The sequence below is a fragment of the Sabethes cyaneus genome, chromosome 3 (genome assembly GCF_943734655.1).
Source record: "Sabethes cyaneus chromosome 3, idSabCyanKW18_F2, whole genome shotgun sequence".
In the NCBI taxonomy this organism is placed as follows: Eukaryota; Metazoa; Arthropoda; class Insecta; order Diptera; family Culicidae; genus Sabethes; species Sabethes cyaneus.
The window spans coordinates 229,809,554-229,824,823 of NC_071355.1; the positions used below are offsets into that span (position 1 = coordinate 229,809,554).

Consider the following 15,270-nt stretch of genomic DNA (forward strand, 5'->3'; position numbering starts at 1 on the left):
TCTTTCAATGCTATTAGATTGAATGTTTAGGTTTCAATAAATGACGAAAATATATGATAATTCTGGAGTAAATTTAACGAAGGTATAGTATTTCTACTTACATAAAAGCTGGTCAAAATTCTATTTGAACGCTTTCCTGCAACAGTTTCCTCAGCTTCGAATCACGATCGAGCAGTTCCGTATGGGTCAGGGCTTTCAGCTTAGCTCGCTCGACGGACTCTTGATTTGCTTTCCTAATTGCGATTTTGGCTTTTACACCAGCCGTTTGACTTGCTTCACTATCGACATCGCTGTACGGGTCACCACCGTCATCGTCGTCACTGGGAGCGTCACCATGAGCAACAGTTGACGATGTTTCGAAGCCAGCATTTGTTTTACTGACCCGTCTTCGGTCTTCGAATATCAGAAGAGATCTGAGGAAATCCTTGCACAGTAAACTGATAGGAGCCATTGTATGGGCAGAAGATGCGGCAATCTACGAAAAAGAGAAAAACATAAATTAAGAAACCTGAACGATAGATCTGCAAGTGACAAATGTAAGATGCTACTGTTGCGAAATTCCCGGTCGCACTCGTAACAGATGCTCTCCCGCTGTTGTTCAATCATTGTAAGCGAGCATTTTGGCAAATGTTAGATATATGTTAAAGCTGAAAAGGTGGAGACCCGTCGTTTTCTATCTATAGATGTTTTCTGGTCTTTCATTTCAACTGAAACACTTCAATGCTAGTAACTATTATGTTTTTTGAAGTTCGAACAAGTCAGCTGATATCTACGTTCAATTTAATAGCCCTGCTCAATATAAAACTACCCCAATTTTCCAAAAACTCACTTTCCTTAAAACCAATATAAAATTCGTTTTATATTTCTGTTCTTTTCGAGCGTCTTTTTAGAATTCACTAATAAACTAGAAAGTTCCTTATTCAGGTTACAAGTCATAACCTAAATACGCCTATCTGTAAAAGCAAAGCAAAGCAAAGCCTAGGTGCTACATTCCGTTATCGAAGCTTGACCTTCTGTTTTTATACAACAGACTTCGCAGCCAGCTGTTAGAGTGCAGGACAATTGCAGGGCCAGTTGCTACGATCCTTCTGACTTTAACAGCCTCTCCCAGCCGAGATTCCAACATTCGACGACTGGCTTATTTAGGCCAGCGTCATACCTCGAAGCCAACTAGGAGGATTGACGCCTATCTGTAAGTGTCGTAAACAGAAGATCGCTGTAAGCAGTAGTAGGTAGAAGTAAACGGAAACTGCTCCAAACTCTCTAGTTATTTATCATTAAATTGAAAAAGAGAATCCCGAAATTGGATATTTGAAACATCCTCGCAAAATACTATTAAAATCAGAAAAGTAATCGACCTAACCGTTCGAACCAGAGAGTCGGCTGGTGAGTAACTATAAACGTCGATTACCAACTATAAACGAAACCACCGCTCGTCCCCATCGATTCCGTTTAATCAATAGTTCTCCCATCTGGCACGGCTGCGAATGATTGGTGGTGCTGCAACATGTGCAACCAACAACAATCAGCATGGCGGGCCTCTTGCGTGCGAATACATGGCGCACTCGCTCGGTCTTACATAAGTTTTGTCTAAACAGTAGAAAGACGTTGTCGAGTTCCACATCCGCGAACCTGCGGGAAGCGTTCCTTGCCGCGCTGGTGGATGGCGGTTGAAACTCGAACATGCTATAATAGCTTGCAAGCTTGATAATGTATAAAAGAATTCACGGCAAGCTTTATCAGCCAATCGAGCACGGTTTGTGAACGAGGAAGGAACCGAATCGTTTTGTAGTTCCAACACCAGTTAACAGATGAGTTAGGCGGATGCATATGAACACTTGAAGGTCGACCGCATTATTGAGCGTGAACATATGCAACAACAGTGGTACCAATTAATCAAGTGATAAGAAGTAGTAAAAATAGGCGAATCTGCCGAGAAGATTCGTTTGGCGACCGAGCGGCTATCGCGCGCGGCCCCTGTGAAGGTGAAAGTTTCATCAACAAAGTTTGCGTTCAAAGTACCGCCCTCTGCTCACCAGAAAGTATAAAAGGCGTACAACAACGGCGAATCCTTTCTACAATATCAACAGCCCGAGTACGGAACGGAAGCTCTCCGGTGGCAGTGTGTTGTTTTATTAAATCACCAACAAAGAGGTTAAGTGTCGCTAAACACATTCATACCTACAGTGGGAAAATAATATTCTAGTGTTGCGCGTCGTGACAAGAGTTTCCACCGAAACCGGAAAGCGCGAGGGGCGGAGGAGTGTTACGTTACCGCTCTTGTTCGAGGAGCACTTGACTTCATTCGCAGAACTTGAGTAGTACCTTCCAAGAAAGTGGCAAACAACATACACTTGAACTAGAAAATTAAACCTCAGAGTGTCTTGTCAGACAATTCGCCGCAAGCACAAGGCTCGGATTGAAAAACTAATATTTCCACAAACAGTAGTGGGTGGCATTCCGAAATGCAAGCTGTGGGACTGCTAATAGCGCTCGTTTTAGCACTGTGCTGCTTCGGAACGGTTCGCTGTTGGCCCGTCAATCCCGAGGTGGTGGACAGTTTGATATTCAGCAACCCGGAAGTGGTAATGTATCAACTTTTAGACAGTTGGGATTCTTTATATGTTGTTGGACTGTGTGGTATTAGACATTAAATAAAACGTAACGATATTTGCCAGCACGTTTGAATGTTTCTAATATTGGCGAATATTAATCATTACATATGCTATTAAATTTAGTTGGATTTTTAAATATTGCAAATGTAATTAATTCGAGTCAAAGTTTATGTTCCTGCAAGAAATAACACTCTTCGGTTTGTTTGCTTTTAAAGGAGCATCAATTAAAGCCAACCCATAAAACTATCATTGCTTTATGTTTGATTAGCATTGTTACCATAGCTACAAGGATAATGGCAAACATCATGATATACATATACACGGCGGTTTAACATAACGATTCTAAAGTCACGCTAGATAAAATAGGTGAAGGAATAGTGACACTTGTTTTAATTAGGACAGGATCTATGAATAGTTTTGATGATAATAGCTGGGACATAAGACGTAGTACGGGTAAAAAAATAGATTAAATTTCAAATGCGAAGCAATGGAGGTGAAAAGAAAACAAGTTTTCCTCAGAACAAAAACGCACAATTCCCTTGTTTTTAATGCCAAACGACTTTGACTTTTGTGGAAAAAATAGAACAACAAAGAAGCGTAAAAGTATGATGTCAAGTAAAAATCTTTTCTCTATGAATTCGAACTATTTCGAGAGCAAACAAATTTCAAGTCCAGGGAAATTTTTGCGAATTTTCAGCTCTTCGCGACTTATGCATTTTTATAGTAAATCGACATAGAACGCTTTTAATTTTACCATTTGTGTCTTTGTCGTAAATAATTAATTTCAGAGGACCGATGTTAACCCATATTAAGTTTTGATTTCAAACAATATTCTTTTTTCGGACTTTTTTGTCACTTTGGAGTAATTCGGCTGGCATATCTCACCAATGATTCGTGTTAAATCGTCTTCCAAGGCCTCAATCGTTGCAGGTTTATCCGTATAGACGAGGGACTACGTAACTCCACAAAAACTAAACTACAGGCGTCAAATCACACGATATTACTTACTTTACTTTAATGGCCGACAATCCATATTAACGGATCCTAGCGAAATGTATTAGTGATTTCCAGGATTCTCGGTTTTGGCCTGCCAGTCTCCAGTCACCCTGCACTCCTGCTGCGCGTGCATCTTCCTCGATTGCACACACCCAACGAGTGCGTGGTCTACCTCGAAGCCGATGACCTCGCACAGGTTCTCTGCTGAACATTATTTTCGCTGACTACATGTCCAGCCCACTGTAACCACCGGTACCTGTCATCATGTTTATACCCCTCGTACAACTCGTGGTTCATGCGTCTACGCCATTCGCCGTTTTCCATCTTGCCGCCAAAATTTTTCGTTCAAATACACCAAGTATACGCCGATCTGCTTCTCTTAACGTCCATGATTCATGACCGTAGAGGACCGTTTGTACATAGCTAATTTTGTACGCGTCCGCTTCGTGACTACAGCTGGCTACGAAGTGCTTAGAAAGCCCTATTTGCAGCGTATCTTCACATCTCGAGTGCCGTCATTGTAGCATGTTACCAGCTATGTGAATTCGTCGACAACCTCGTACCGTTCCCCATCTATTTCCACCTCAGATCCAACATCACTCAGACTTCCACGCTCTCTGCCAGCAACCATGTACTTCGTTTTGGCACTGTTTATAATCAGTCCAATTCTCGCAAATTCATAACACACCAACAATGTCGATGTCATCCGCAAAACCTAGGAGCATTTGCGATTTAGTGACGATGGTTCCATTCCTTTGCACACCTGCTCTTCGTATCGCTCCTTCAAGTGCTATATTAAACAGTAGGTTAGAGCGGTGGTGGCCACGGTATAAACAGTCCGCGGGCCACATGGACCATATTCAAGAGCCGCGTGCGGCCCGCGGGCCGCAGTTTGGCCATCACTGGCTCAGAAAGTTCATCGCTTTATTTCAATCCGTCTAACGTCACGATTGCGTCTGATATTTCACCAGCTATTCTGACACTTGATTTTGATTTGTTCAGCGTTGTACGACACAGTTTTATTAACTTATCTGCCATAGTTCATTTCTTTTCACTGAATCGTACGCTGCCTTAAAATCCGGTGAGTCCGCGCGTTGTATTCCCGAAATTTGTCAAGAATTTGACGCAAGGTGAACATTGATCCGTAGTCGTAGTGATCACACGATATAGATAGCAAGCCACTTACATGCTTACATTTTGAGGAGAAAAAGACAGTAACGTAACGTTAATTATTGATCTACCATCTACCAAAAATTGGAACTTGATGCAAATCATTCGACTTCAGTTCTTGAAAGTGGATTATTGAGGTGGTTTAAGGCCAAAGATACTTGCGTAAAAACTTCCATGTGGTCAAATAAGTAACGCTACCACGAAAAAAAAAAACAAAGTCGACAATCGCAATAGTTGAAAACGGCGACGAAATGGTCTTCATCAACACTGCACGGAACGGAAGCAACATTTTCGTTTGTGCCCGTTTGATGTTCAGAAGAGTAAAATGCGTGTGAAATTTGTCTGCTAATTTCAGCACTAGACCTGGTCCTGGTGCATTCCTTTTCGTGGACCTCCTCCTCGCTGTATGGTGATTCATACTATGGAAACATCCCTAATGGCCTCTCGGTTTTTCCTACGGTATGTGCTGATGGTTATACATCTGTTGCCTAGATGTACATTTAGCTATACTAGAGTCTCTAGTAGATTGCACCGCATTGGATTGGTAAAGCGGCTACTCCGCAACTGCCCAAGCATCCGGCGATGACAACTGATCTCTGAACATTAGACTGCCTCGTCAGTTTGTCTAGTATCTGGGTACAGTGCTTCATCGTCCATCGTGAAAGTGTGTACCAACTACAGATAAAGACACCATTAGTTTTACGAAGCCTTCTTCTGTATAACTAACTACTTGTTGAAAGAGGTGTTTCGCTGTATTCCGCACTTCGTTCTTTTGCAGTATCGCTACAGACTAAGCCACTGGCTTTTTATCCGTGCGTAAGTGTCGGTATTATCACCTTTTTTCTTCTTATTTTTATGCTTTTATTACTTGTTAACCAATCTCGGATAGGAAATGGGGAAGACAACTAGGAAGAAGTGCCCAACATATCTCTAGCCAACCCAAGTCCCTACCTAGCGCGTTCACGTGGCCATACCTGAAAATACTATAATTTGTAAAATTGAGTAGCTAAGCTACTAGGTACGGAGTTGTGTGGTTTTCAGGTGCTGGTCTTAGAACTACAGGTTTAGGCAACCATTGAACCACACAATTTTATTTTCAATTGTTATACTATTTAAACTAATATTTTTGCTAATCTAATCTATTATCAGAGAGCGAAATAAGGTGCTATATCCTTGGCCAATTGCAGCCTGGCTTCTGGTCTAGAGGCCCGAGAGTCTGGAATATCACTTGACCTTTGTTAGCAAAGTAACTCCCAACGACTGTAAATAAACCGTTATCATACGTTTTCCAAACATTGTCTTCCATTAGACCAAATGACAGCCAGACTTTTTCCAGACACTTTTATTCTCGTTTTCAAGATTTTCGTAAAAACTAGTTGGCAACGCTGGCCTGCGGTACATACTGCGCAGTTGACCTGGCTGTTGATAAGGAAAATGATTGATTCAAGTAATCGTCATTTTGCAGGATGCTTTTAAGAATTGGCTGGGTTTGGGATTAGACAAGGGATTAGATTTACCTTTTGTCAACCAATCTCGCTCTCTAGAGTGAGAAAGTTCAAAGACTAATTATGATTTGCCTTTGGACAAGTGACTTCCTTACGCACCTCGAGCCAGTACCATTCTTTTAACTAGTCACGGCTGGAAGCTTCATCGTCGATAAAGCAGAGTTCAATAGTCGTGATTTGTTCTTTGCATCACCAGTCTCGTTTCTAGAAAAAGGTAGTGAAACAAATTATAATTTTCCCATGAACAAGAAGTTTCATTACGCGCCGCGAGCAAGTCTTATAAACCTATAACTTGAAACAAGAGGCTTTATTGTTAATAAATGCAGATGAGCCTGAGAATGAAACAATGGCCTGATCTTGCTAAGATTCAAATGCCTGATTTTCTGCACATTTGCACTTAACTTCTTGAGTTCCAGCATTGTCTACATAGCGTAGCACCTCTTCACTTCGTACAAGTCAACGTTAGCTTAATGTTCTTCCATTTTCCAGGACTGTTCTTCGTATTTTTTGTTGTTTTCGTTACCGACGACTTACCACGGAGTATGTATGAATGTCCCTTTCGGTGCCCTCTTCATTTGTAGGATCTGTTTAACTGCTAATCGTATCCTTCTTTCTCTTGAAGTCCTTCTGTCTTGCAACTCCTGTCGACGGTCTTGGCCTCTTCGGCATGAAGCGAGGCGCAGATATTACTCCTTCAGGATTGCCTTTCACCTTGCTAATCACTTTGCCGGAATCTTCGATTTATATTCATATTTGTGGCATACATGTAGAATATGCATCGTATCAAGCGAGCACAGGCCTGATGGTTCTATTTGAAGCACCAAAACATCTGCGCAAAACTCGGAAAGCCCAATTTTCGTTTTGCGTTCGAAATTCTTATGGAAATTTGTATTGGAAACCCAATGTATTACCTTTTTTTATTCCCAACTTTTCTGACAAATCTCTGTAGACAACACTGTGCACTGAGGAAATACACAAAGCATGGTGGTTACATACTGCGCCAGCGTTACGTACTAATCAACAGAGTCTACAAGAGGACAGTTAGACGCTGTCATACACATTATTTGCAGAACGTCCAACGCAGGCTTAAGTCAGCCCCAAAATCATTTTGGAAATACGTAAATGAGCAGAGGAAGGAACCTGGACTACCCTCAACGATGCACTATGAAGCGCAGACTGGCTCGCGCCCACAGGAAATTTGCCAGCTGTTCGCTAGAAAGTTCGCCCGCATTTTTTCAAGTGAGACGTTGTCAATGTCTGATATATTGCTTGCGGCGCGTAACGTTCCCACATCAAGCCAGTCGTTAGATTGTATCGATATCAATGAATGCATGATACATTCGGCTATAAACCGAATGAAAACATCGACGTCTGCGGGTCCGGATGGGATACCATCAGTCCTTCTGAAACATTGCTGCGCTGCCTTAGTAGCTCCTTTGAAACATCTGTTTGGCATGTCGCTCACATCCGGAATTTTTCCAACTCTCTGGAAATCTTCATTTATGTTCCCAGTTTACAAAAAAGGAGATAAAAAGCAAGTTGATAATTACCGTGGGATTACGACGCTGTGTGCCGTTGCCAAACTTTTTGAAATGGTCATCTTGGAACCTGTCTTCAATCATAGCAAGCTGTATATTGCCGAAACTCAGCATGGTTTTTTACCAAAACGTTCTACCGTTACGAACCTCTTAGCATTCACAACATATGCTACAGACGCAATGTCCAATGGCTTTCAGACTGACGCCATTTACACGGACTTATCGGCTGCTTTCGATAAAATTAACCATGCCATCGCGATAGCAAAGTTGGACAGACTGGGTTTTGGTCCTAACGTTCTACGTTGGTTCCAGTCGTACCTAAGAGATAGGCGTTTGTCAGTCAAGATAGGTGACTGTATATCCAAAGAGTTCTCTGCCTCTTCCGGAATTCCGCAGGGTAGCCATCTCGGACCCCTGATATTCCTACTTTATTTCAACGATGTGAACTTCTCGCTTGAATGCCCGCGGTTATCTTTTGCCGATGACCTTAAAATATTCTGTGTAATTCGGACCACCGAGGATGCTCTCTTTCTTCAACGTCAACTAACCGTTTTTGCTGAGTGGTGCCAAACTAATCGTATGAGCTTAAACAACAATAAGTGCTCAGTCATCACTTTCACACGAAGGAAAATGCCAATTCGATTCGACTATCATCTAGCAGGTAACGCAATCAATAGAGAAACATGTGTTAAGGATCTCGGTGTACACCTCGACGAGCAATTATCTTTTAAACAGCATACTTCCTATGTAGTAGCCAAAGCATCTCGTTGCTTGGGATTCATATTGAGAGTGTCTAGGAATTTTACAGACATTTACTGCCTGAAAGCTAGTTTGGAATCCTCATTACCTCAACGGAGTACACAGGATCGAAGCTGTCCAACGAAGGTTTGTTCGATATGCTCTTCGGCGGTTACCCTGGAATAATCCACACCAGCTGCCAAGTTACGAAAGTCGTGCACAGCTTATAGGACTTGACTCACTGCAAGTGAGGCGAGAGCTTTCCCGTGCTATGCTGATTGCTGATCTGCTAACCAATCACATCGATTGCCCTTCGCTTCTCGGCGAATTAAACATCAACGTCCGCTCTCGAGCTCTTCGCGATGCTGCTTTCTTCAGATTGCCTGTTCGACGTACTAATTACGGAACCCACGGTGCTGTCATCGGTCTGCAGCGAACCTTCAATAGGGTTTCTTCCGGATTCGACTTCCACATTCCACGTTCTAGAATCAAAGTAAATATTTTAAGTAAACTTAAGCATCATTAGGACCATCTGGGTCTGTTGATTGGTAACAAATAAACAAATAAACAAGTTTTGCCCGAAGTAAACATGCTTTACCGCTATCTGGATCAGCCCTAAAAATAACCGACGGTACAGTCAGGTTCATTGCCAACATGAATCATCGGACTCAGTTTTCTTCCCTGCGAACAAAAAATGTCGATAAGAGGCGGAAAATAACTAGCGAACAAACAACGTCACGTTGTTTGGCACAGTGATACAGACGAAAATAGCACAAATAATAAACGAAATTCATTTGTATAAATAGTCACGCAACAGGGCACGTACCCCAGAAAGAGGTGGGAAATCGATATCGTCCGGTTTCACTGTTGCGTGGTGTATTAATCCGCTGGAATGTCTTCAAATGTGCACTGCGAAATTACACTGGAGGTCATCGCAATTACCCCACAAATAGAGTTTTTTTTATTAATTAAACGTTGCTGAACAAAAAAGCGTTTTATATATTACTCTTGTTGACTTTTCGGTGAGAAGCGTTTTATTTTTTTTCGGGCACTTTCATGATTTCTGTGTCCAAATTTCGAAAAAATTTGTAATTTGATCCTTATCACACAGTCATAGGTACGGTGTATTTAAATTGTGGAAGAAAATTATCAACGATCAACTAAAAATCATCTCATGTTTATGGTTTTTTTTCTTCAACAGGCTGCCCAATCGATGCGGGAGATTCCCCAGTGGCATTGCTTGCGGTACTTCAAGCATGACATTCACCTGATGAGACGCTGTCGCAACTATCGCCTGCACATGCTGCGCCGGCCGAACGACATGATCTGAGATGGGGAGCTTCGATTGGAAGCCGGTAGCAGCCAGCCCCGCCCGCCGTTGGGGGGTGAGGTTGGTCGTTTTCCGTTTTTCAAACAAAATAATACCGAAAACAAAACAACAATTTTATCATTCGATGCGCTAAATAATTGAACAGCAGTGTCAATGGACTTCCTACCGAAGCAACTATTCAAACTCAAGCAGAAGTGAGGGGAAATATAAACCAAATGTAGTCAGTGACCATGAGGTTGACGAATGACGAAAAACAACAACCATATTATATAGATATATCCAACAATAGCAGTTATTTCTACCATCAGGACGCTGAGAGAAAATATGATAAGAATGGTCCACGAGAAAGAGAATAGTCTGGAGAATGGAAATTATAATTACCATTTCTTCTACCTTTGCGATTTGCGATTCAGTTGGCACGTCAGGCACGTTTTTACTGAACAACAAAGTTATTATCACATACATATGTATTGCGGGCAGATGAATCTATGATCTACGATTATGCTTTAAAGCTGTGACTGTTTTTTTATTTTTATAATTTATAAATAAATACTGCTAGTGCATAACAAGCTTAAAGTGAAACTAACGAAATTTATTTCACTGGTATTCCATCTTACTGCAAAACCTAATGAACGTAATTCCTCCACTTCCGGTTGTTGGCTATCGCTCTCTAATTCCTGAGATCTTCCTTGCAATGCTCCTGATTGTCTCTTTGTTTAGTATCCCAAATTCTCATAATTAACTGGAGCAGACAAGTAGCCAATTTTCTTAGGGTCATTTTAATAAACTCCGCTGTTATCCCAAGCAACAAAGTGAGTTTTATTGTACTCTTATGGTGGTCTTCAAGACCAATTTCGGTCTTAAATGCCATCATGAGAGTATAATAAAACCCAAATTGTTACGTGGGATGCCATCCTTTCCAGATAACTAATTGTTCATCAGCCGCTTACTCATCTCTATATTCTAGCAGCATAGAGTATCAAGAATTCCTCTCTACTGTACTCCTACCACTCTTCAATTGTAGTGTAGGTAACACTCTGGGCTATTCGTCGCCAATTCGTTGAGCGTCTCGTCACACGCAAGTCGGTTTTAACCTGGTCGAGCTATCTAGCAGGTTGGGCTCCTTTATTCCTTGTGCCGGTGGGATTCTTGAACAAATTATACTTCAGTCGTCCGGAATCCTTACGACGTGGACCACCCACCGTAGTCGCCCAACTATCGCCAGGTACCAGGAAGATGATCGGCCGCACCTAACATGAAGATCAAACGTCGTTTTGAGCTGCTCCTAACGCTTCGAAGCTCGAAAGAGCCCTCCTTCCCTGTCAGCATACGACCTTGGTTCCCACCGGGACTGTTCTATTCCTAGTATTATTTTATTCCTAGAAATCACACAAGGTATCGATGGCCGTTTCATTCAGAATTACTAGCAGTTGTTGAACCACTTACAGACTTACAGATATTGTTTAGTTTTGGGGTAGTCTGTCTTTGGTAGGCTTACATTAGAGACTGTCGCTACTCGCATAGCAGCTCCTTTTATATCGGAAACTCAATGAAAAGTGGAACTGTTATTTGCAGCCATCCGTGGCGAGGCTGACCTGTTTAACTATAAAAGTGACTTTTTGCACTGTCAAGTAAGAGGTTTCGCAGGAGTAATATAGAATTTAACATGAAAGAAGGGTAATGAGGGGCTTGAGAATACCCATGCTGATGTCACTTTGACATCGAATGGCCTGATTCTTCTGCTAAGAGAAGACCCCACGACCATTCGCTTCTCAAAGCAGAATAGGCAACCTTGCGGCTACAGAGCCCCCTAGGATAGAAGTCATTGCAAATGGTTTCACTGCACTTTGCTTACTAAGTTCGATAAGGCTTAGCAACGTACTTACCCTCCGTAAGTAAAACTAGGAAATTGAAAATACTCTCCAATGCTTAAAAAAATCTTTCACTTACCTCCTTGATACTGCTTTTCCCAGCTACTCCGATAGCGCCAGCATAGTTCTTTACAGTCGACTGCGTTCCTTCGGAGGAGGTTTGTTTGGCTAGCATTGCTGCGAACGGCGTGTTTGGTAGCCCTTTACCGAGCATGTCAGTCATATAGACCACCGGACCGTGCGATTCCTCATCGCTATCGGATACCAAATGAAGGAGTTCCTACAACAGAAAGAAATAGTTACGGCTACTTGTTCCCAGTGCTGTGGTCTATAGACCTACCTGATTCTGGTTCAGAAAGTAGAGATGAGATACCGCTTGCCAGTTAACATTGAGGGATTGGGATTTTGGATATCGTCGTGGGATCCATGCAGCACCGTACACCGGCGGTATGTTTTTTCTGTGATACAAGGGCATCGGGATATTTGGCAAAAATACGAACACTAAAAAGTAAGATTGGTACCTATTATAAGAAAAATACAAACACATTTAGATCGTTAGGATAAAACTTACATTCTTTATCCGCGGTAAAGGCAGCAATCAAATTGGTGAACGAATCAATGACCATCGTTTCAACGGTTATATTGACGGTTACTTGAATTCGGAGGTTCAAAAGGTTCCAGACGAGCAGTCGGTTCTCCGTACACACCACGACCAGATGGGAATACTCTCCATGACAGAAGAGAACATGTTGGATTTGTGCGACGGTTTTGAGTGGTGGCTGATTGGTGCTGTTGCTCACGGGGCGATATTTCCGTGGTTTCTTATTAACATTGAACACACTGGTGCACTGAGCTAGCGTTGGAGAAAAAACTTTTCGTTGCTCATAGCAGTGTAGTTTCCTTTTGGAGCGAAATTTGACGTCCGAGCAAAGATCATCAATGGCTTTTCGAAGATGCACCTCGGCCTGCGAAGAAACCCGTTTAGCTTTTGCCAGTTTTTCGGCAAATTTTTCGTACACGTCATCAGTTGTTCTGCATTGCATGCGTAGTCGATAGAAAAGTTCCGCTTTCTGCAACAGCGAAAGTTCGTTGTGAAGCTGAATTCGCTGGAAAACATATTGCTTGTCTCGTTGAGACATATGGTCTACCTGTTTGGTAGAATCTATCAATACACGTTTGGATTTACGTGGATCAACCTTTTTGACCAATGCTGAAGCATCTTTACTTTCCAGCACTTGCAATAATTGCTGAACTAATTTCGATCGTTGTTCCTTGTGTTGAGCTTGAGTTACTTTTGAATTTTGCTTTGGAACGGATATTGTGACCCGATTAACGCCTCCGTCTTGTCCGGCTGGTGCAGAAAGAACGCATTTTAAACGCAAGGTTTCCGCATTCCAAACGCAAAGAGTGTTTCCAAATCCTCCGGCCAGCAGGGAGCCATCCTGTGAGAAGGATATTGACTGCACCGACAGAGCTTTATAGTCCACGCGACCTACGCAGACCCAAACCAGTTTTTCGCCACCACCAGTAACTTCAATCTCCTCCACCGACCATACTTTTATACAACGATCTTTACCAGCTGTGGCGCATAGCAATTCCCGTTCCTTCGAAGTGTTGGAGAATTCTAATCCTTCGACACCACCACCTTGGTGGACATTTTCAATGTTGGTGTTCAGCGCATAATTCTGTTGCGATTCATCGTATTTCCAAAATTTCAATCTTGTTTCCGACGAATAGCAATTGTCGTTCCAAGTTTCCACCGAGGCCAACCAATGGGCATTCACTGCCACCTTGCTAACAACCGTGTTATAAATAACGTTTTTCTGCTCTATAGTATTGTAATTTCGCAGTGTAATATCCAGCGTGTAGAGTAAGCTTCTACTATAAGTAGAGAAAAATTGTATACATCCGATTCTACCATTTAGAATCATCGTCTGGGTTCTTGGATTGACTTTTATTCCGATGGGGAATGGATTGCGTGCAGTAAAGTTGTCGGAAATTCTGGAAAAGCTTTGAATTACCGCAGTCTGCTTTTGTAATGCGTTTAAAATTTGAATGCCATTATCAGCCGTACATAAAGCTACCCGTACATTCTCCGGAGCGACCGCAATCTGTACGACCGAGTCGGTCAATCGAGGGAGCATCTCCCGAAGGTCCTGTTTACCTACGGTCCACTTAACCATGACCCGCTCCGAACCACCAGAATAAAAATGCGTCCCCGTATGGGAAAATCTAACCGATAATACCGTATTATGATGCCAATGATAAGTTTCTGGGACGGCGGACTTTGACCTTAGAAAATTTTTATACAGAATCACTCTGCCAATTTCGTCCCCAATAGCTACAATATCTTCTGTAGGGTGGCAAGTAACCACTCGCGGTGGGACATCATTACAGTGCTTGCGGGTAACAGTTTTTATCACTGGCTTGATGGTCGCCCAGTGCCACAGACTATCGGTGATGAAGGCAAAATAATTTAATCTATCTCCGCCCGGAGCCAACTTCAATTGCGTTTTAAAGTCCTCGATCATGATTGGCAAAGTATTTAGCACTTTCAACTTAGTCGGGCTATAGAGCACAACCAACTGCTTGTTGGAATATCCATTGATAAGAAAAATGCCCACATCGTTTTCGTCATATAATATGCTGAAATGATCAACGGCGTATTTGGTTCCCAACAGAATTTCATTCTTGCCATGGAGGACACCGGAGTCCGTATTCCAGTTCAGAATTTGTCCACTGCTTGTGCATCCATATAAAAACTTCCGATTGTTTCTGTCGAACAGAATGCCAATTATGTCTTCTCCAGTTCCTTCAAAGTCCCTTACCACTTCTCCCGTGGTAACACTGAACGCCCGTACCAACTTATCCCAAATTACGTATATTACGCTGAAAAGATGTGAACGTTTAATGATAATGTTCTGGAATCTATGGTGATCAATTGAACTTACTCTCCGTCTGGGGAGAACAGCGGCGCATGGTTAATCATGCATCCACCGGCGATTCGCTGCATCCGCAATCCATCACCATCCGCTTGATTACACTCTTTCGTTTCCGTTCGATCCATTTTTCTAGTTTTCGCGATTTCTACACTTTCGATGCACATTTTAACATGAATTTCACATGTAAATTACGACCACGCGAAATACAGAATTTCCCCGCACAATCTGCTCCTCGTGTAAAATTTGAACGTAAATAAATAACAAACGCACGCGTTTTCGAAGCAAGTCAAGTATTTCGAGTCGAGCTCGATTCTCGGTAGCAAAGATGCCATTAACAAAGTTCGTAACTGCTCGAATTATAGTCAATATGTAGGGTAGCCAACGTACTTTGGACCCCATCCAGCAGCTGTATCCAGCTGATCGAGCTTCTTAGCGCTATAATGGCAGACGCTATAAATTGTGTTCGTAATATGCGAACAATCTTTTTGACAACTCAGCATTCCATCAAATCGGGCACTCTTGGTATATGGCAGGTATGGCAGTGTTGCTCTTTATTTCGTTTAAT

At 42.3% G+C, this 15,270-nt stretch overlaps 2 protein-coding genes across 2 annotated transcripts; one reads left to right on the forward strand and one right to left on the reverse strand.

Moving 5' to 3' along the window:
• Positions 1-68: 68 nt before the first annotated feature.
• Positions 69-14,927, reverse strand: LOC128739982 (WD repeat-containing protein 75). Its single transcript, XM_053835492.1, has 5 exons — positions 14,715-14,927; positions 12,335-14,652; positions 12,104-12,264; positions 11,843-12,043; positions 69-475 (listed from the first exon to the last, which is right to left on the reverse strand). The coding sequence occupies exons 1-5, from the start codon at positions 14,867-14,869 to the stop codon at positions 113-115; spliced, it is 3,198 nt and encodes a 1,065-aa protein (XP_053691467.1). The 5' UTR covers positions 14,870-14,927; the 3' UTR covers positions 69-112.
• Positions 1,790-10,443, forward strand: LOC128739983 (uncharacterized). Its single transcript, XM_053835493.1, has 2 exons — positions 1,790-2,585; positions 9,764-10,443. Exons 1-2 carry the CDS (start codon positions 2,466-2,468, stop codon positions 9,890-9,892), a joined length of 249 nt encoding a protein of 82 aa, XP_053691468.1. The 5' UTR covers positions 1,790-2,465; the 3' UTR covers positions 9,893-10,443.
• Positions 14,928-15,270: the final 343 nt, after the last annotated feature.

Bases quoted from the DNA above. Each gene is read 5' to 3' on its own strand.
- LOC128739983 (XM_053835493.1), top strand. From the start codon at position 2,466: ATGCAAGCTGTGGGACTGCTAATAGCGCTCGTTTTAGCACTGTGCTGC. The intron at 2,586-9,763 runs GTAATGTATCAA...TTTCTTCAACAG, and splicing joins TATTCAGCAACCCGGAAGTG to GCTGCCCAATCGATGCGGGA.
- LOC128739982 (XM_053835492.1), bottom strand. From the start codon at position 14,869: ATGTGCATCGAAAGTGTAGAAATCGCGAAAACTAGAAAAATGGATCGA. The intron at 12,265-12,334 runs GTAAGTTTTATC...CTTACTTTTTAG, and splicing joins CTTTACCGCGGATAAAGAAT to TGTTCGTATTTTTGCCAAAT. The intron at 476-11,842 runs GTAAGTGAAAGA...TCTTTTTCGTAG, and splicing joins GGAAAAGCAGTATCAAGGAG to ATTGCCGCATCTTCTGCCCA.